General features: G+C 56.4%; 1 protein-coding gene across 2 annotated transcripts; it reads right to left on the reverse strand.

Moving 5' to 3' along the window:
* Window positions 1–4,435: 4,435 nt before the first annotated feature.
* Window positions 4,436–13,371, reverse strand: Tle5 (TLE family member 5, transcriptional modulator). Of its 2 annotated transcripts, none has more exons than XM_004865825.4 (7): window positions 13,024–13,371; window positions 11,725–11,822; window positions 8,220–8,283; window positions 7,317–7,361; window positions 6,735–6,797; window positions 5,525–5,599; window positions 4,436–5,441 (listed from the first exon to the last, which is right to left on the reverse strand). In XM_004865825.4, exons 1-7 carry the CDS (start codon window positions 13,048–13,050, stop codon window positions 5,220–5,222), a joined length of 594 nt encoding a protein of 197 aa, XP_004865882.1. In that variant the 5' UTR covers window positions 13,051–13,371; the 3' UTR covers window positions 4,436–5,219. The 2 variants fall into 2 exon arrangements, with proteins under 2 accessions (XP_004865882.1, XP_004865883.1); XM_004865826.4 differs by having other exon boundaries at window positions 4,436–5,438; window positions 13,024–13,362.
* Between the last annotated feature and the right edge of the window lie 5,309 nt (window positions 13,372–18,680).

Raw genomic sequence — 18,680 nt, forward strand, 5'->3', positions numbered from 1 at the left:
CTCCAGCCTCCTGCCAGCTCCCGCTCCCTCCCCGCCGGCTCCGGGCCCGGGCGCGGTATAATTACAGCCCATCGATCCGACCCGGGCCGGGAAAGCGGCTCCCTCGGGGAGGCCAAGCCTTTGGCTTCCGACACCGCCACCTCGGCCTCCCGCGCCCCCCAGCCGAGCACCTGGGCCACCAGCCAGCTGGGCCCCGGGCTTACGGGTGACCTCTGTGAGCCTCATTCAGTTGTCCCCCCCTCCTTGGCCGTGAGCCCACCCGCACCCCCACCCCGTGGAAAAACCGCGCACACACACACGCACACACACACAGCACACACGGGGTACCCCCTTCCCCCAGCTGAAGACAGGCCCGTTCTCTGGGCCTCAGTTTCCTTACTTGTCAAGATTCATTCATGAAGCCAATTCTCTGGGCTGTTGTACAAGTGAACAGCCAGGGCAAGGCCCTACTGGGGACTCAAAGTGGGGGCTTCCAAATTTGGGAGGAGGGCCAGCCTCCGTGGTGCACACCCGTGATCCCAGCTCTGGGAGGCTAAGGCAGGAGGATCCCAAGTTCCACTTCAGCCTGGGCAACTTATCAAATTATGGAGACCCTGTCTCAAAAAATAAAAAGGCCTGGGGATGGAGCTCAGTGTGAAGGCACTGGGTTCAGTCCCCCATATAGGATTGAGTGGGAGGAGGGAAAGACAGCAGAACCCCACACCCCCCTGTAGTCAGCGCTGGGGCAGAGAGAGGACCAGACCAGGAGGTGGGGATGTGGAAAGCAGGGAGGAATGAGATGGCTGTTTGGGAAGGTGGAAACGGGTCCTCGACATTGGATGGTGGTGGGTGCTTAATCTAGGGTTTTGCAGAGTGCTTAGGAGTTGCCGAATTTGAGGGCTGCATTTAACTCCCCCCTCACATAAAGCAGGCAGGGGAAAGATCGGGCAGCCTCCGTGAAGCAGGGAAGTGGACAGCCTTGGGTGGCAGAGCCTTTCTGGCTCCCTTGGTCCTAAATTCACAATGGGCCCAGGGTCAGGCTTTTCACAGCCCCACGTGGTGGCGCATGCCTGTCATCCCAGCACGCCGGAGGCTGCAGCAGGAAAGTCTGTCGGGCAGGAGTTTGAGGCCCACCTGTGAGATCCTGTCTCAAATAAACAAACCAAAAAAGAAAAGAAAAGAAAGAAAAAAGAATTGGTATCAGAATCTTTACAGAAGTTGAAGAGAGTCATTTGTTCCCCGATCCTGTCCCAACGGGCCCTTTTCTTCCATTTCAACCTCACACTCCACAGCTGGGCTGCATCTTCTCCCTTCCTCCTCAGTCTCTGATCACCCACTGAAATGTGGATCAGCTCTCACCTCTCCCCCAGCTCAAGAACCTTCCATAGCTCCCCATTCCCCTCACAATAAAATCCAGGCTCCCTGCCTCTGTCTGAGTCATCTGAGCCCCATACCTTCCAAAATGCCAACCAGGGGCTCCTCAGGGCCTTTGCACTTGCTGTCACCTCTGCTCACACCATGGCCAGCTGTCTTGTACACTTCCAGTGCAGGATCAGACTTCACCCTGCTATAGGTTTGCTGATGTCTTTCTGGTCTGCTCGGGCCCAAACCTGGGACATTCTGCATGTGGCAATGAAGGGTCTCTCTTGCCAAGTTGCCCAGGCTGGCCTTGAACTTGTGATCCTCCTGCTTCACCCTCCTAAGTGTTGTGCTTTCTGCAGGTTTTATCAGAAAACACCTCCTTGTCACAAAGGCTGTTCCAGAGCTTCTGCCTCAGGCTCCCCTCCAACCTGGCCACCTGTGGCCCCTCAAAACCCCAAAACATCTTGGTAGCTATATACATCCAGACAGTACCTCCCCTGCTCAAGCACCTTCCATGGCTCTGAGTGCCCCAGCTCCCCAGGGCCCTGGCAGGATTCCACGCTGGCCCACATCACCTATCTTGCTGGCTCTGCCATGTTCTCTTCCAAGTCCCTTGGCACCTGCTCGATGTGGGGCATCCGAGGTAGCAATGCCGGGAAGATACAGGGCGAAGGAGAAGGGGGCAAGGCCCTCAGTGGGGACCAAGCTGGGTCCTGGCACGGGGGGAGGAGGCCAGGAGGGGCCAGAAGGAAGGTGGCCCACAGCGGCGGAGCCTGGCAGCCCAGGAGACCCCCGGCCACCCCCTCTCCCGCCCAGCCTTGCTGGAACCTGCAGCCCCCATCTTCCCAGCCTTCCTGCTCCCCACACTCACTGAGTCTGGAAATTTCTTGATTTCCCCTCATAAACCAAAACCAAGAATCTGAATGTCCTTGCTTTTGAATCCAGATTCCTTGGCTGTATACACTTGGGCAAGTCAGTTGGAGTCTGAGCCTTCTTTCTTTCCCTCTTTTAAATTAATTAATTAATTAATTAAATTTTTTTTGGTACCGGGGATCGAACTTGGGTCCTTGAGCTTGCGCAGCAGGCAGTGAAACCACTGAGCTAAATCCCCGCCCCCAAACTTTCTTTTTCTTTGTTTTTTTTTTGGTACTGGGGATCAAACTCGGGACATTGCGCTTCCAAGGCAGGCAGCAGAACCACTGAGCTAAATCCCCGGCCCTTTGCAGTGGTCTTCTTGCCTCAGCCTCCTGAGTGCTGGGATCACCTGAATGAGCTTCACCTTCTAGCTGAGCTGGGAACCCCAGTCAGGAGCTAGGGTCTGGCCTAGCTCTGGGGCAGGGGTGGGTGAAGGCCCAGGAGTCCCCAAGCTGCAGTCTGGTCCTGGGCACTGAGGACAGCGGAGCAATTGTGTGGATGGGGAAACCGAGGCACAGAAAATGCTGTCTGTCCTGGTCTTCACCGCCCCCCTTCAGATCCCTACTGGGAAGTCCCAGAGGGGCGGGGCCAGGGACTGCCCAGAAGGGGTGGGGTCTTTTTTCTTTTTTTTTTTTTTTTGAGACAGGGTCTTCTTTAGGTCACCAAGTTGCTGGGCTGGGCTTGACCCTGTGTACCTCCTGCCTCAGCCTCTCAGAGTGCTGGGATGACAGGTGGCCTGTGCCATGGGGTCTTGAGAATGGGGTGGTCAGAAAGGGTCGCTCGCTGCCGGTCACCACTGTGCCTTGGGCCCCAAGGCCCGGGCGGGAGCTGAGAGCATCAAGCCCCTCCCCCTCCCCTCCCTCCCCGCCTCATTAGGCGCCAGCGCGGGGCCCATTAGCCGATCAATTAGCCGAGGTCGCCAGCGCCAGGGGCTGAGAGGAGGGGAACCCGCAGCGCCTCCGCCCCCGCCTCCCTGCAGCCCCAGAAACCCATGGGGTTGTGACTTTGCCCACCTGCAGTGTCAGGAGTGGGAGATTCAGCGTGTCCCCCACATTGCCCCCCCCCCACGGCGCTGCGCAGCTGCCCTGGCCTTCATGGGGTGGGGGTATCGAGGGTGGAACCCACGGTCTTCACACTGAGTTTCATCCCAGCCTTTTTTTTTTTTTAGCCTTTTTAAAAATTTTGAGAGGGTCTCTAAGTTGGCCAGGGTGGGCTTGAACTTGAGATCCCCCTGCCTCAGCCTCCTAGAGTGCTGGGGCCCACATGAGCCCACTGCTGTGCCCCAACCACAAGGATAATTTTACCAGCGACCTGGCTGTAGGAGGGCTAGGTGGAGTCATTCTCCCCTTGGGGACAAAGGCCAGCTGTCACTGCCAATGTGTCCAGCTCCCTCAGGCTGGGACGCCACCTGGTAGGGGCTTGTCATCCTGTTCCCCACTTTCTGGGTGGGGAGCCCAAGGTTCCCACCTTGAGCCAAGTCCCACAGTGACCAAGTGGCTGTCACCAGGAAGGGTGGACTGAGGGCTTCCTCAGATGTGACTCAGCTTGAGTGAAGCAATGGGCCCAGATCTGACAGGCTGTTTCCTGGGAAGGGGGAACTGAGGCACAGGCAGGGAGGATCTGTTTCTAAGAACACCATGAGTGGCCGGCCCATTTATTGGCAAAGTGACACCTTGGCCTCTGAGTCCCTTGCCCACACTGCCCAAAACAGATGACTAAGCCAGATACAATGATGCTACTGTGGAGGCTGAGGCAGGAGGATCTGAAGTTCAAGCCCAGCAGGGGGAGCTCAGCACAACCCTGTCTTAGTAACTTTAAAAGGACCTGGGTTGCATCCCCTGCCCAGTCGCCAGGGGCCGAAGAGAAAGGGGGCTTAAAACTTCTGAGGGTGACTGGATGGGAAGCCCTGTCCCCGCCCCCACAACACACAGGCAGGGACGCGGCCACCAACCTTCTCATGTCTTTATTTGAAAGGCACAGCTAGCCCAGCCTCAGTACACACAGCTTCCCACCTTCTCCCGAGATCAGAGACAGAAAAACGGAGCTGACTACAGAGAAACAGCTGGGGGGAGGGGTGCTTAAAAAAATTGTTTTAAATATATCTCCTTTCTTAGAAGACAAGCTATCATTACAGGAAAAAAAACACACCCCGAAATAATAAAATAAAAACCAAGACAGCTTTAGTACCCTCATCTTTATTTGGGAAGGGGAGAAGGAAATCCCTGGGGCGCCGCCCCCACCCCGCTGGTCCTGGCTAGACTCTTTCTTCCTTCAGTACTGGGGATCGAACCCAGGGCCTGTGCACTGAGCTCCACCCCCAGCCCCTTTCTGCAGTTTTTGAGACTCGGTCTCGCTTAAGTCACTAGGTTACCCAGGTTGGGCTGGAACTTGATACCCTCCTGCCTCAGCCGCCCAGAGGGGTGGGAGGACAGGTGTGCGCCACCACGCCGGGCTTTGACCCCTTCTTCCGTGGGCGAGGGCGGAGGACTGGGTGGGTTTGGGGGCGACTCCGGCTACTGGAGCAGGTGGGGGAAGAAGTGGTCCCAGGGCGGGGGCAGTCAGGTCGCCCAGGCGGGGAAGGGGCTGGTAGCATTGAGTACATGCAGTGCCGGGGCGCTGTAGCTGTGTCCGCAGGCCAGGCGTGAGGACAGACGTCAGCGACTGTGCAGATGGGGGCGGGGTGCCGGGGTCCCGGAGGTTTGCTCTGCTCCCCGCGGGCGGGATCCGGTGCCCTGCCACCCGCCACCCCTCAGGCGGGAAGAAAGTGGGGGGGGGGGCGGGGGGATGGCTGGGGGCGGGAGAAAACCTAGGGGTGGCTAGCAAGCAGCTGGCGGCGGCAGTGGCCATAAATACTACCAGTGTCGCCAATCCGGAGCTAAGCTGTCTGGTGATCTGCGTTCCTGTCTCTCTGTGCCTCAGTTTCCCCTCCCCGCCCTCCCCGTCCCCGGCCGCCGCAGCCGCCGCTAATCGGACTTCTCGCCGTCGTCCTCCTGGTGGGTGTCGCCGTCGTGCCCGTTCTTGTCTTCCTTGGACAGGTGGGCCTGGGAGCCCAGTGCCGACAGCGACAGCAGCCCGGTGCCCGCACTCACGGCCGGCAGCGACGGCGGCTGCAGCCCCACGGGCAGGGGCGTCAAGGGCAGCGCCAGGGCCTGCAGCTGCGACAGCTGGTGAGCCTGAAGCTGCTGCTGCGGGGCATAGGAAGAGGTGGGTCACGGCCCCGCCCAGCCCTCCGCCCTGGGGGCCCCGCCCACCGCGGCCAGGCACCTACCCGGATGATGGAATTCAGCTCGGGCGCCGTGACCTGCTTGGCCCTCTCGATGGCCCCCAGGACCTGCTGCTGGTGCTGGCGACAAAGAGGGGTCAGGGCTTGTGACCCCGTCCTCGCCAGGATGGGACAAGGGGAGGAAAGGAAGCCCCACCCCATCAACGTCCCTCCATTCCCCTGCAGTAGCTTTAGTGTCCCTCAATCCTGCCACTTCCCAAGCAACAGTCTCTGCATCGGGCAAAATGGGGACAAGTGGGAAGCCCTGAAAACTCCAAGAGATTGGTGCCAGGTAACTTAGGAAAAGGCCTTTGAAGTATATGAGAGGAACCTGGGTCATGATCAAAGCCATGTGCACAGCAGTAAAAGATTAAGTCTTTGTGCAGTGCCCAACCTATCCAACAGTACCGGGAAGTCCCCCCCCCCCCGCCGAGCTAGAACTGCAGCACTTTTAATTTACTTTTATTTTGAGACAAGGTCTTGCTAGCTTGCCTAGGGTGGGCTCAAAATCATGATCCTCCTGCCTCAGCCTCCTGAGTAGCTGGGATGACAGGTATGTGCCACCCTGCCTGCCCTGCTTGTTCAGGGAAGCCCTGGCCCTGAGAGCTGAGAGACTCTGCTTTGAGATCTCCCAATCTAAACCCCTCTCCTTCCACAGCTGGGGAGGGCTCCTAGATATGAATCTAGGTTCAGGGTATCTCCTCCCACAGTCCTGCTTGGAAGCTTGTCTCTCCTGCCAAGGGTTACCACTGTGATCCACCAATTTCCCTTTTTGCCTTGCCTACCAGAGAGCCTCTGCTATGAAAGGAAAGGTCTGGTCTAGATGTGAAGGGCTCCGAGTACCCTCTACTGTCTGGAGCTGTTCCTGTGTCCTTCTAGAACTGACCCTGGGCAATCCCAGAGATGGGGCAGGGCTGGGAGAGGAAACAAAGAGCCGCACAGTGGCAGATGACTGATCCCAGCTACTATGAAAGCTGAGGCAGGAGGATCTCAAGTTCAAGACCAACCTGGGCAACTTAGCACAACCTTGTCTAAAAATAAAAAATAAAAAGGGCCTGGGATGTAGCTCAGTACAGAAGCCTGGGGTCCAATCCCCAGTGCCGGGGTTCTAAGGGAAACTTGGTGCCATCTGGTGGTGGTGATTCCTGCGGGCCTCTCCAGCCCGGCTTCCTCCAGGGCTCAGGGACAGGAAGTTCAAGGGAGCCCCAGTGCTCACCTCCTGGGAGAGGTAGGGCAGGACCTGGGCACAGATGCCGTTCAGCCTCTTGACGATCTCCGCCTGCAGAGAGTGACAGTCAGGGACCCGAGGGGCTGAGGGCGGGGCGAGGGCAGGTGGCTCTGGTGTCCTCTTGTTAGCCAGGTCAGCAAAGAGGGCAAAACTCCAAGGCCAGAGGAGTCACCTGGCCCACGGGTAAAATGTCACCCTCCCTGGGTCACCAAGGATAGCAGTGTGGGAGGAAACTCTCCACCCTTCCAGCTCCTGGAGAAAAAACTCCCAGGGCAGCCTGAAAAACAAGGGGGTTTGGGTAGCAGAATACAGTGGCTCCTCACTGCCATCCCCAAGCACTGTGGGTGGGTGAGGCAGGAAGAGCTCAAGTTCAAGGCCAGCCTCGGGAGCTACTGAGACCCCGTCTCAAAATGAAAAATGTAAAGGCCAGGATAGAGCTCAGTGCAAAGGCCCTGGGTTCCACCCCCAGGGCTGCGAAAGATTAAAAAGGAAGGGGGGGGCGGCTGGGAAGGGCTCAACTGGTGGGGCGCAGGGGCAGGGCCGAGGGGGAGAGGGCGCAGGGGGGCCCACCTGCTTGTGCATCTCGATGTTCAGGCCATAGGACATCTCGTAGTACTATGAGGGGGAGAGAGGAGAGATGGGCGGGAACAGGGCCTCAGGATGGAGACAAAGACAAAGGCATGGCCGGCAGCAGGTGGGGGACAGACAGGCCGGGCAGCCCGGCCCAGGTTGGAGCAGGAACCTGGCCGGCTGCCCCTCCCCCACGCATTCCAGGCCTCAATCTTTTATCTTTCCACCTCCTGTCTGCGGGTGGCCCAGACTCCAGGGGAGGAGGCCTCCTCATATAAATAATCCAGGATAAACAAAGCCTGCTGGGTCTGCTTCTGGGGCTTGGGCAATCCTCTTTTGTCAAGCCCCAGATCTGACCGGGGCCCTCCTCTTCACTAAACCCTCCCTTGGCGACCTATTGCTCCTGGGGGGAGAAAGCTAAATTTGTGGGTTCAGCTGGTGTTTAATTTTCCCATCTCTGTCCAGCGGGCTCCTACACATTCTTCAAGGCCCCAGCCAACATGTCCCATGCAGCAGGCTTTATTCAATGCCCTCCCAGCGCCTGGCCCCGCCTTTCCCGAAGCCTGGGAGGGATCTGAGACCCTGGCCCTGCTAGGCTGGTGACTACAGGGGTGGGGGTTTGAGGGGGTGTGTTCTGGCAGTGTGGACAGACAGGGTTGGATCAGCTTGCCGGGAGAACACAGGCTCACAGAGTGGTGGCAGCAGTGCCTGGCCCGGGCACAGAGGGGTTAATGGTGTGCGGAGGGGGCGGAGGGACAGATGCCCGCGTCAGTTCCTGGTGCTGCCTCCTGCGGCCAGCCGCTGCCAACGACAGCGGGACCTGGGGGCCGTGCGGTTTGGCGCCTGGGCCACCAGCAGGCAGGCAGTTGGGGGTCCTCGGCCACCCTGGGGTGGGGACCTTACCATGACATAGTGGCGCTGCATCTCCGACTTCTCGCTGGCCAGCTTGTCACACTCCAGCTTCAGACTGAGGACAGAGGGACAGAGGCACTGGGTGGCTGAGGCCCTGGCCGAGGTCCCCCTGCGTCCTCAGCAAGGGCATGACCCACTGCAGGCTGCCACATGGGTAGGGGCTGAACTGATGGCCACAGTGGGTTCTCTGTGGCGGGGCGGGAGCCTCAGTTTCCCTAACTGTAGAGTGGGGGATTACGCGAAGCCGCCTTTGCAGATCGCACTGGTGGTAGGGAGGCTGAAGCGGGAGGATCTCAAGTTGGAGTCTAGGCTAGGCAACATTAGTGAGGTTCTGTCTCAAAATAAAAAAAAAAACATAGGGCTGGGGATTTAGCTTAGTGGTTTCACAGGCGCAAGGACCCCAGTTCGATCCCCGGTACCAAAAAAACCTCCAAAAAAACATAAAAGGCCTGGGGATGTCGCTCCGTGTGAAGGCCCTGGTTTCAGACCCCAGTACGGCAAAAAAATAAAAACAAAAAAAGTGAAGAGCAAAGACTCTCAGAGACTTGATGATTATCAAGTCGCTCCCACTTTCCATGTGTGCAGTGGACACCAGAGAGGGTGAGGAACGGTCTCAAGGTCACACAGCAACAAGCAGCCTGGCTCCCAGAGCTGAGGCACAGGAACCACCAGGTACAGCTCAGGGGTGGGCGCCTGGCTCAAGGTGTCTACACTCCCTGGGGCGGAGGCAGCAGGAGCCACAGTGAAGACAGTTTGGGGGTGCTTTTCAGAGGGCCCTGGCAGTGGGCATTCGAGCCTTTGTCCTTCAGGCCAGGCATGGTGGCGCGTGCCTGTCATCCTCACTCTGGGAGGCTGAGGCAGGAGGATCCCCAAGTTCCAGCCCAGCCTGGGCAACTTAGTGATGTAGGGAGACCCTGTCTCAAAATAAAATGAAACAAAAACAGCTGGAGTGGAGCTCAGTGTAAAGGCCCCGGGTTCACCTCAGTTCCACCTAAAGAAGAATAAAAGCCTTTGTCCTTCAACTTTCTACTGTATCACACAGGAGTCTCCATCTGTACCATCTGGGCTCACAACTCCCTTGCTGTCTTTTCTTCCTTGTGGTTCCAAGGATCGAACCCAGGGTTTTGGCACCGAGCTAATCCCCAGCCCTATTTTATTTTTATTTTTAGACAGGGTATTGCTAAATTGCTAAGTAGTCCAGACTGGGCTTGAACATGGGAATCCTCCTGCCTCAGCCTCCCAGAATGCTGAGATTAGAGTGTGCCACCATACCTGTCTCCCCAATTCCTGCCATTTCTTTGTGTGTTTGTTTGAGACATAGACCCTGTAGCCCAGGCTGCCCTTGAACCCACAGCAACCCTCTTGCCTCAGCCGCCCCAGTGCTGGGATGTCAGGAGTTTGCCAACAGCCCTTGGCCCCATTTCTATGCTGTGTGACCCTAGAGAGGCTCCTCAACCTCTCTGGGCCCCAGTTTTCCTCCTGTTAAGTACCAGCCTCCCAGAGTAGGTGGTGAGGATTAGTTAAATGAACTGGGGATGAGAAAAGTTCTGAAATAGTGCTTCACAAACCAAAAAGAAATAAAAAATGCCAGGTGTGGGGGTGCATGTCTATAATCCCAGAACTTGGGAGGCTGAGGCAGGAGGACACTGTGAGTTTGAGCCCAACTTGCACTCCAAAGTGAGACCCTGACTCAAAACACTGAAAACAGATGAACAAACAAACAGTGCCTCACATACAGTAAGTGCTCCATAAATGCTCCTGCGTCTGTCTGTACCCCAGGAACCTGTTGTTTCTCCCTGCCTCGGCTTCCCAGAGTGCTGGGATTACAGGCCACCAGGCCTGGCTTGAAAATAGAACATTTTAAAAAAATTAAAAAGGGTGCATTTGTTGGTGCCATTAAAAAAGGAAAAGCAGGAAGCTAGAGTGGTTGTGTTCTCCCAGCCTGTCATCCCAGCGATTCAGGAGGCTCAGGCAGAAGGATGCTGAGTATGAGGCCAGCCTGAGCAATTTATCAAGACCCCTTCTCGGAATAAAAAAGGACAGGGGTGGAGCTCAGGGGTGGAGAGCTGGCACCTTCACCCCCGAGTCCTGGGTTTCTGGCCTATTAATTTCTAGCCAGACCAGAGTGTAGTCCCGAGTGCCTCCCCAACATTCAGGGTGCATCCTCATTCTCTGCACAGCGAGAAGCCCCAAGTCAGTAGATGCAGACTCCAAAGCTCAGAGAGGGTGTCCGGCCGCTGGGAGGTCACAAGGCCCAGTGGCACAATCTGACCCTTGGCTTCTGGAGTCAGTCAGCCCCACGGCTCAATGGGAGGCGGCAGGGGCCGGCGAGCCTGGCAGCCAGAGCTCCTAATCTGCACACCAAGGAGCAGAAGCAAGCAGTGCCTGTTTTCTCCTTTTTAAAATGGGCACAAATCGGGCCGGGGATTTAGCTCAGTGGTTCTGGAGCCTGCCTCACAAGTGCAAGACTCCAAGTTTGATCCCCGGTACCAAAAAATAAATAAAAAATAAAATAAAATGGGCACAAATGCCAGACTTGGTGGTGTATGCCTATAATCCCAGCACTCAGGAGGCTGAGGCAGGAGGATCTCTGAGAGTTCAAGGCCAGCGTGAGTTACATAGCAAGACCCTGTCTCAACCCCCCCCCCCAAGGCCACAACAATAAGGCTACGGACCAAGAGTGGTGGCACATGCCTGTCACCCTAGCTACTCAGGAGGCTGAGGCAGGAGAATTCAAGTTTGAACCCAGCTCCCTGAACAACTAACTCAGTAACTTAACAAGACCCTGTCTGAAAAGAACAAGTCATAAAAGCTGGTGTGCAGCTCAGTGGTGCATGGGAGGGGCCCTGGGTTCATCCCCAGAACTGGGAAAAAAAAAAAAAATTAAAAGGAGGCTACCAGGAGGATGTATGTTCAATCCTCAGCCCTAGAAATGACCCAAAGGTTAGATGTTTGTACGAGAAAGAAACTGCTACTCGTCTTTCTTCTTAGCAAAAAGCCAGGACCCTCCGAGAACACTTGAGGTGCCTGTGTAAACCTGGTCCACGGGGCCTGAAACCACACAGATTAGTGGCCTTGGACCCCACAGTGGTCGCCCGGATCTCCAGGCGATTCCAATCTCACTCTGCTGCCCTCTGCTGTGCATCCCATGGCAAATCCTAACCTCTCTGGGCTGAAGGATCGTATTGGCCTCTGCCCCTGAACCTGCACACCGAAAGCCCTTTACAGACGGGCAAGAGCTGGGCAGGGGATGCCCCCGGTGCAGACTTTTTTTTTCCAGGCAGTGAGAAGGGGGTGGGTCCTTGCCCTGACCCCAGTCCTTGGAAGGGTTTTCCACCCTGGACCCTGGGAGGGGGTTCTGAGATCTCCTAAACTGGGTCTCTGAGCAAATTCACATTGCTATGCCTCGATTTCCTTGTCTGCGAAATGGGGCTGTGCACCAAGCCGCTCCCTGTGGTGTCCGAGCGCGTGCACCGAGAGGAGGGTCCCCGCTCACCTGTGGTACTGGGCCTGCAGGAGCTGGAACTCGTCTTTGATGCGGTCGCAAGAGTCCGAGGTGGTGAATTTGAGCTGCTGGGGGAGGTGCGAGGAGCCCTGTGCGTGGGGAGGGGGAGGCCCGGGTCACGCACCGCCCTCCTCGCTGGGTCCGCCCCGTACAGCTGCGGCGCCCCCCCCACCCGCCGGCGCCCCACTTCCTGGGCCCTGTTTACAGCCCCCCCCCCGCCCCACTTCCTGCCCCCGCCTCTCCAGGAACCCAGGGTGGGGGCGGCGCGCAGGGCCCCTCCTCCGTCGCGCCCCCCCCAGGCCTTGGGGTGCGCTTTAAGGCCGCCTTGGGCGTGGGGGGGACAGGGTGCGCCCTCTATCGAAGCGCCTGGGGCGCATATGCCAGCGCCCTAATTACCTCTGGTGAGGGTCAGGAGAGCCCCCGCCCCAACTTGGGGGAGAATCGAGGCCACCCCGCAAAGTCCCCTTGGAGAAGGGGCCTAGCTCTGCACCCGAAATTTCCCGGCGGGGGGGAAAGCCCACTCAAAATTTCTGCACCCTTCTTTCTTCCGGGAGGGGTGCACCTCGGATCGGCCCCCCATCCCGCTACTGCAGGGCCCCACAGCAGCCTCGCGCCGGAGGTGCCTGGAGGGGTGCCCGGAGCGCCCCAGGCCCGCGGCCAAGGCCGCCTGAGGCTCGGCCCCACTCGGTGGGGGGCGCCCGGCGGCAGCTCGGGAGGCGCTGGCTCCGGAAGCTGAGGGGGGCACTAGGAACGGGGGGGGGTGTCCGGGAGCTGGAAATGGAGGTGGGGGGGGTGCGCTGGGCCCAGAGCTGTAGGAGACCGGGATTGAGAGTTGGGGGGAGCCGCTGGGGTGGGAGGCCTGGGCCGCGGGGACCTGGGTGGGTGCAGGGCCGGCTGCGGGGTGGTGGGGATCAGCTCGCAGGACTCGGAGCTGGGGGCGCAGAGCCTGGAACTTGGGGGGTGCGGGATCCGGAGCTGGGGCGCAAGGCCTGGAGCTGGGGGGGGGCAGGGCCTGGAGCTGGGGGGGGGCAGGGCCTGGAGCTGGGGGGGGCGCCGGGCCTGGTGTTGGAGAGGCGCAGGGCCTGGAGCTGTAGAGTCCGGAGTTGGGGGGGCGCGGGGCCGGCAGCTGTGGGAGTCAGGGCGCACAGGCGGGGGCTAGGGCGGAGTGGGGCCAAGGCCGGGATCGGGGGGAGCAGGATCCGGGGCTCAGAGCGCGCGAGGGGTGCGGGGCGCAGGGCCGGGGATCAGACCCGGCCCCGAGGAGGGGTCCCGGGCCAGGGCCCCGCTTACCGAATGCCTGCTTTGTGGAAACATCATGTCAGTCGCGGCGGGGGGCGCGGGTTGCGCCCCGGCTGCGCGCCCCGGCTCGGGCTGCTCGGGGCGCCGGGCGGCCGCGCCTTTGTCCCGGCGCCGATCGGCAGCTCCCGGGCCGCCGCGTCCCGCGCCTCCCGCCGGCCTCGCCGCTTCCTGCGCCCCCGCCCGCGCCCGGCCCGGCGCCCCGGCCCCCGCCCTCCCCGCGCGCCCGGCCGCGGCTCCTATTGTCTAATGGCGGCGACGCCGGCGGGGCCGCGGCTCGGCTGCGCGGAGACTCCGGCTCCACCTGCCGCCGCCGCCCGAGCCCCGTGCGCGCCGCCGAGGGGGGGACGCGCGCGCCCGGGGAGCCTGCGGTCCCCACCCGGGCCGCCCGCCGCGGTGACCTTGGCCCCCGCCCCCCCCCCGCGCGGGGTCGCGGCCTGGGGCAGGGGAGGTGGAGTGGGGGGAACCCCCTGGCGAGGGGCCAGGCCTCGGTTTCCCCATCTGGCAAAGAAAAGGGGCCTGGGAAACCGGGGGCGCTGTCATGGCAAGGTGGAACACTGCCACGGAAGTTGCGGTGTGACCTTGGTGGCTGTCTACTCCGAGCCTCAGTTTCCTTTTCTGTAGAAAGGTCCCTGTATGCACCCCCTGCCTCCCGGGGGCGAACATTAATTAAATACCCACTGTGTGCCAGATGCCTGTGTGCCTTTGAGATGGGGGGTACAGAGGCCCTGCCCTTGTGGAGATGCCTGACACCAGGCAGATCCCAGATACCCCGACGATGATTAACAGTTATGGGGAAAAATGGGGGACTAAGGGGTGGGGTGGCAGTGGATTCCCAGGGCTGAATGCAAGTGCAAAGATCCTGGGGCAGATCTTTACTTGGCACAAGGAATCCTGGGACCCGGGTAGGGTAGGGCCTGCTTCTTCATGCGTTCACCCGGGGCCCCCAGGTTAATGCTCTGCTCTTCTGTTTTGAATTTTTTTTTTTTTTTTTGGTACCAAGCCTTAGCTTGCGCAGCAGGTGGTGAAACCACTGAGCTAAATTAAATCCCCAGCCCTCTTTTTAAAATTCTTAAGTCATTTTGGAGCCAAGGGGCCTTGTGGTTTCATTTTATGTTGCACTGTACAAAATCTTTTAATTTTTGCTTTGTTGCTCATGGAACCCAGGGCGTTTGCACATGCTTGGCAAGGGCTCAACATGAGCCAGCCCCGGTCTTATTGGTGACAAAGGTAGATTCTGCAGTGGCTTTGGAGGGCAGTAGGGATGACTTCAGCTTTTACACTGAGGTAGATGGGAGCCATAGAAGGTTATGAGGAGAGAAAGGACCAGCCCTGGCTGCACCTATGAAAGGATTCTTCTCTCTGCATGGGGAGAATGAGGCCCAAGAGGCTGTTGAAATAAAGATGGTAAGATGGTACTTTATTATATTTTTGGCACTCATCCTGGGGGTTTAGGGAATGCAACTAGGGAAGAAGGGTAAATAAGCAACAGTTAAGGTACTCATCCCCGCCCCCAAAAATAAAAGCCCTCAGTGATCGGGGTAAATACTACCTTGAGGAAATATTTTTTAAAAATAAAAATGTATGCAAGTGGATGCTGTGTCATCCCAGCACTCTGGGAGGCTGAGGCAGGAGGATCAGAAGTTCGAACCCAATTCAGCAACTTTCAGAGATCCTGTCTCAAAATGAATGAAAAGGGCTGGGAATGGAGCTCAGTGTGAGGACTCTGGGACCAATCCCCATGGGGGGGGGGCAGATGTGTGGCGCAGGCCTGTAATCCCAGCTACTTGGGAGGCTGAGGCAGGAGGATCAGAAGTTATGGGCTGGCCTAGACACCCTAGTCAAAGAAAAACATTTTTTAAAAAAACTGAAATAGCAATATGTTAAATAAAGGCAGGGTCTGGGGGTGAGGGCAAATCAGGGTCACTCCCTCAGGCTTAAGAACAAAGTCCTTTTTTAGGGGGTTGATTTGGTTTGGGGATGGAACCCAGGGCCTTCACACTGAGCTCCATCCTCAGCCCTTTTTATTTTTTATTTTGAGACAATCTCTAAGTTGCTAAGTTGGCCAGGCTGAGCTCAGACTTGCAACCCTCCTGGCTCAGCCTCCCAAATAGCTTGGATGACAGGTGTGCACCACACTCCCATGGTTTCTTGTATTTTGTTGTTTGTTGAGAAGCCCAGACTTGTGATGCAAACTGTTACTAATAAACCAACTGCAGCAGCGTATGTGTTTTCACTCTGCACCAGAACCCTTGGGAACCGCCATCTTGTCTATTTGAGACATGGAGAAACTGAGGTACTGAGAAGTTAATTGACTTGGCCAGAATCACACAGCAGTAAGGAGCAGAGCCAGGATGTAAGCCAGGCACTGTGCTTGTCCCTCGATCACTGTGGAGCGTGAGGGGCTGGTGTGGTGGGGTTGCTGGCTGGAAGCAAGAAGCCAAGGATGTGAGACTTTCTGTGGAGGGTACTAGGGAGCCATGGGAGGTCTTAGAGCATGGCTTCTTGGTTACTTCTGTGCTTTGAACTTCCTGGCCCAGATCATTCTATGGGGTGGGCGTCCTGGGCACTGCAGAGTGCTGAGCAGCATCGCTGGCCTCTACCCACTCCCTGGCAGGAGCTCCTGGAGTTGTGACAGCCACAGGTGCCTGCAGACTCATCCAACGTCCTGTGGGGGTCAGAGCCACCCGCACTGACTTGGAGCACCTGAGAGACATGCAGTGTGGTGCAGGGAGGGAAGTGGGACAGGCCTGGGCTGGGACCCCAGGAGGAGTAGCTTTGCGGGGAGGGAAGTGAGGAGGGAGCAGGTGGTGCCATGCACGGGCGCTCTCCCCAGCAGGCCTGGTGGATGTAGGGCCTTGGGTGCCCAGCCCTGGACTGGAGCCCCTGGCTGGCCGGCACCTGGCCTGATAACCTGGGGTGACTCGGGCTTACTGCTCAGCACCTCAGTGGCCTCACCCCAACTGAGGATCCCCAAAGGTATATCCAACGCCCACTGTGTACTAGGTCTGGCTCTAAGTGGACATTTAGAGCAGGGACCAAAGAGGACAAAAATCCCTCCCCCTGCAGAGCTGACAACCTCAGAATGTGAATCAGGGTCGCCCTCCTCTGCCCTCAGCCCTCCATGGTTCCCACCTTCCTGGGCCGAAGCCTAGACTTTCCTGGCAGCCCACAGGGCCCCGCACAGCCCACCTGTCCCCTCCTGGCTTCCCTCCTCTCCCTCCCTGCTCCCAGCTCTCTGCTGTAGCCCCCCAGGCTCCTTGCTGCTCCTGCACCATGCAGGACTCTGTCCTGCCCCAGGGCCTTTGCACAGCCATGCCCTCTATCTCAGTTCTTCCCCATATCTCCATTTGAGTGATTTCTTCATCTCTTTCCAATGTTGACTTAAATGCCACCTTCTCCATGAGGCCTCCTTCAGTTTCCTGGTACAATTCTGGCAAGGCCAGGACCAGGGTGGGCATACTTTTGCATTTCTTTCTTCAGACATAAAATTTACTTATTTATTAAAAAAAATTTTTTTTCTTCAGTCATAAAATTTAAAGGGTAAGCCAGGCATGGAGGCTGAGGCAGGAGGATCGCAAGTGCAAGGCCAGCCTGGGCAACTTAGGAACTTAGTGAGACCCTGTCTGAAAATAAAAAATTTAAAAATGGCTCAGGATATAGTTAGGGCTGAAGCCCCTGGGTTCAATCCTGAGTACTGTAAAAATAAGTAAGATAAACTAAAAAATTAAAGGATATGCCAATGATATCAGATATCAATAATAATCCAGATATCAATAATAATATCAATAATATCCAGATAAATACTTATTCTATTTTATTTTATTTTGGGGGTTTTGAGATAGGATCTCCCAATGTAGTTCACGCTGGCCTGAACCAATGGAGATCTTCCTGCCTCAGCCTCATGAGTGCTATATGACAGGCAGGTACCATTATGGCTGGTTCTTTTTTTTTTTTTTGGTACTGGGGATCGAACTCGGGTCCTTGCGCTTTCAAGGCAGGCAGCGGATATGGCTGGTTCTTTTATTGTTTTGTTATTGGTTTCTGAGGGCTTGCTGTGTAGTTCAGGCTGGTCTGGAACTCAAGGTGATTACAGGCGGGCTCCATCATAACTGGCCTATGCCTGGCTCTTAAGCACTATTTTATTTTATTTTATTTTTATTTTTTGGTGCTGGGGATCAAACTTGGGACCTCTTGAGGCAGGCGCTAGAACCACTGAGCTAAATCCCCGGTCCTAACACTATTTTAATGTATTGTGTTTTTTTTTTCTTTTTGGTACCGGGGATTGAACTCAGGACCTCACGCTTGTGAGGCAGGCATGGCACCACTAAGCTAAATACCTGGCCCTGCATTATATTTTTTATTGTGATAAAATACACAAAACATGGCCTGGTGTGATGGCTCACACATGTAATCCCAGCACTCAGGAGGCTGAGGCAGGAGGATAGCCACAAGTTCAAGGCCAGCCTGGGCTACATAATGAGACCCTGTCTCAAAGAGAAAAAAAAAAATACACAAAACATAAAATTTATCATTACAGACATTTAATACATTCACAATATACAACCATCAAGTCTAAGTAGTTCCAGAACATCCCATCACCTCAAAGGAAGCCCTGTTCCCATTGAAGTCACCCGTCCCCTCCCCAGCCACAGCACCTCCGAGTCCACTTCCTGTCTCTGGAGTCACCTGTCCTGGGCATTTCCTGTCCGTGGAGCCCACTCTGTGTCCGGCGTCTCTCACTGAGCACGGCGTCCTCAAAGTGTCACAGCCTCATTTATTTATTTATTTATTTATTTATTTATTTATTTATTTATTTATTTATTATTAGCATTACACAGGACCGGGGATTTAGCTCAGTGGTTTCACCGCGAAATTAAAGTTAGTTTTAAAAAAATCATGATGAACAAAATAGGAGCATTTTAAATAAGAACAGGGTTGAGCTGGGCATGGTGGCTCATGCCTGTAATTCCAGCTCTCAGTAGGCTAAGGCAGGAGGATTGCTGGGAGTTTGAGGCCAGCCTGGGGTACAAAGTGAGTTCAAGGCCTGCCTGAACTATAAAGTGAGACCTTGTCTAAAAACCAAAACGAAACAAAACAGCCCCACCAAGGTCCAGCCCACTCCTAACTCATCTCCGGGTGCTTCCCATTTCCCCAGGCCCATCCTCCTCCACCCCACAATTTCCCATCCAAGTAATGAGCCCAGCACTTCCTTCACTCCAAGCTAGGCATGGGAGCACATGCCTGTAACAACTACTCAGGAGGCTGAGGCAGGAAGATTACAAGTTTGAGCTCAGCCTGGGCAATTTAGCAAGACCTCATCTCATAAGGAACAGGGTTGGGGATGTAGCTCAGTGGTACAGCACCCTTGGGTTCTATCCTCAGTTCTGGGAGAAAGAGAAATTTTTTTTTTGGCTTCCTAGGATTTATCCCTTTCAAGATGAGTTTATGTATTTACATGTTACTATGTTTAATATGAGTGCTCAGAGAGTAGTTACTGAATGAATGAATCAGTCAAAAATCAATCAGTGGCCCAGAGGATACACTGGATTACTGCAGAGTTAAATGACATATGCACTTAGCATACAGTACCAAACAGGGAGCTGGGGTCCCTGATTCCATCTTTATGGCCTGAGTAGGGTGCTCTGATT

This window comes from Heterocephalus glaber, unplaced genomic scaffold (genome assembly GCF_053883595.1).
Source record: "Heterocephalus glaber isolate CG9 unplaced genomic scaffold, H.glaber_assembly_v1.0 deba00001760, whole genome shotgun sequence".
NCBI lineage: Eukaryota > Metazoa > Chordata > Mammalia > Rodentia > Bathyergidae > Heterocephalus > Heterocephalus glaber.

Coding starts and splice junctions, on each gene's coding strand:
- Tle5 (XM_004865825.4), bottom strand. CDS start 13,050: ATGATGTTTCCACAAAGCAGGCATTCG. Junction 5,600..6,734: donor TGCCCTACCTCTCCCAGGAG/GTGAGCACTGGG, acceptor CTTTGTCGCCAG/CACCAGCAGCAGGTCCTGGG. Junction 5,442..5,524: donor AGCTGAATTCCATCATCCGG/GTAGGTGCCTGG, acceptor TATGCCCCGCAG/CAGCAGCTTCAGGCTCACCA.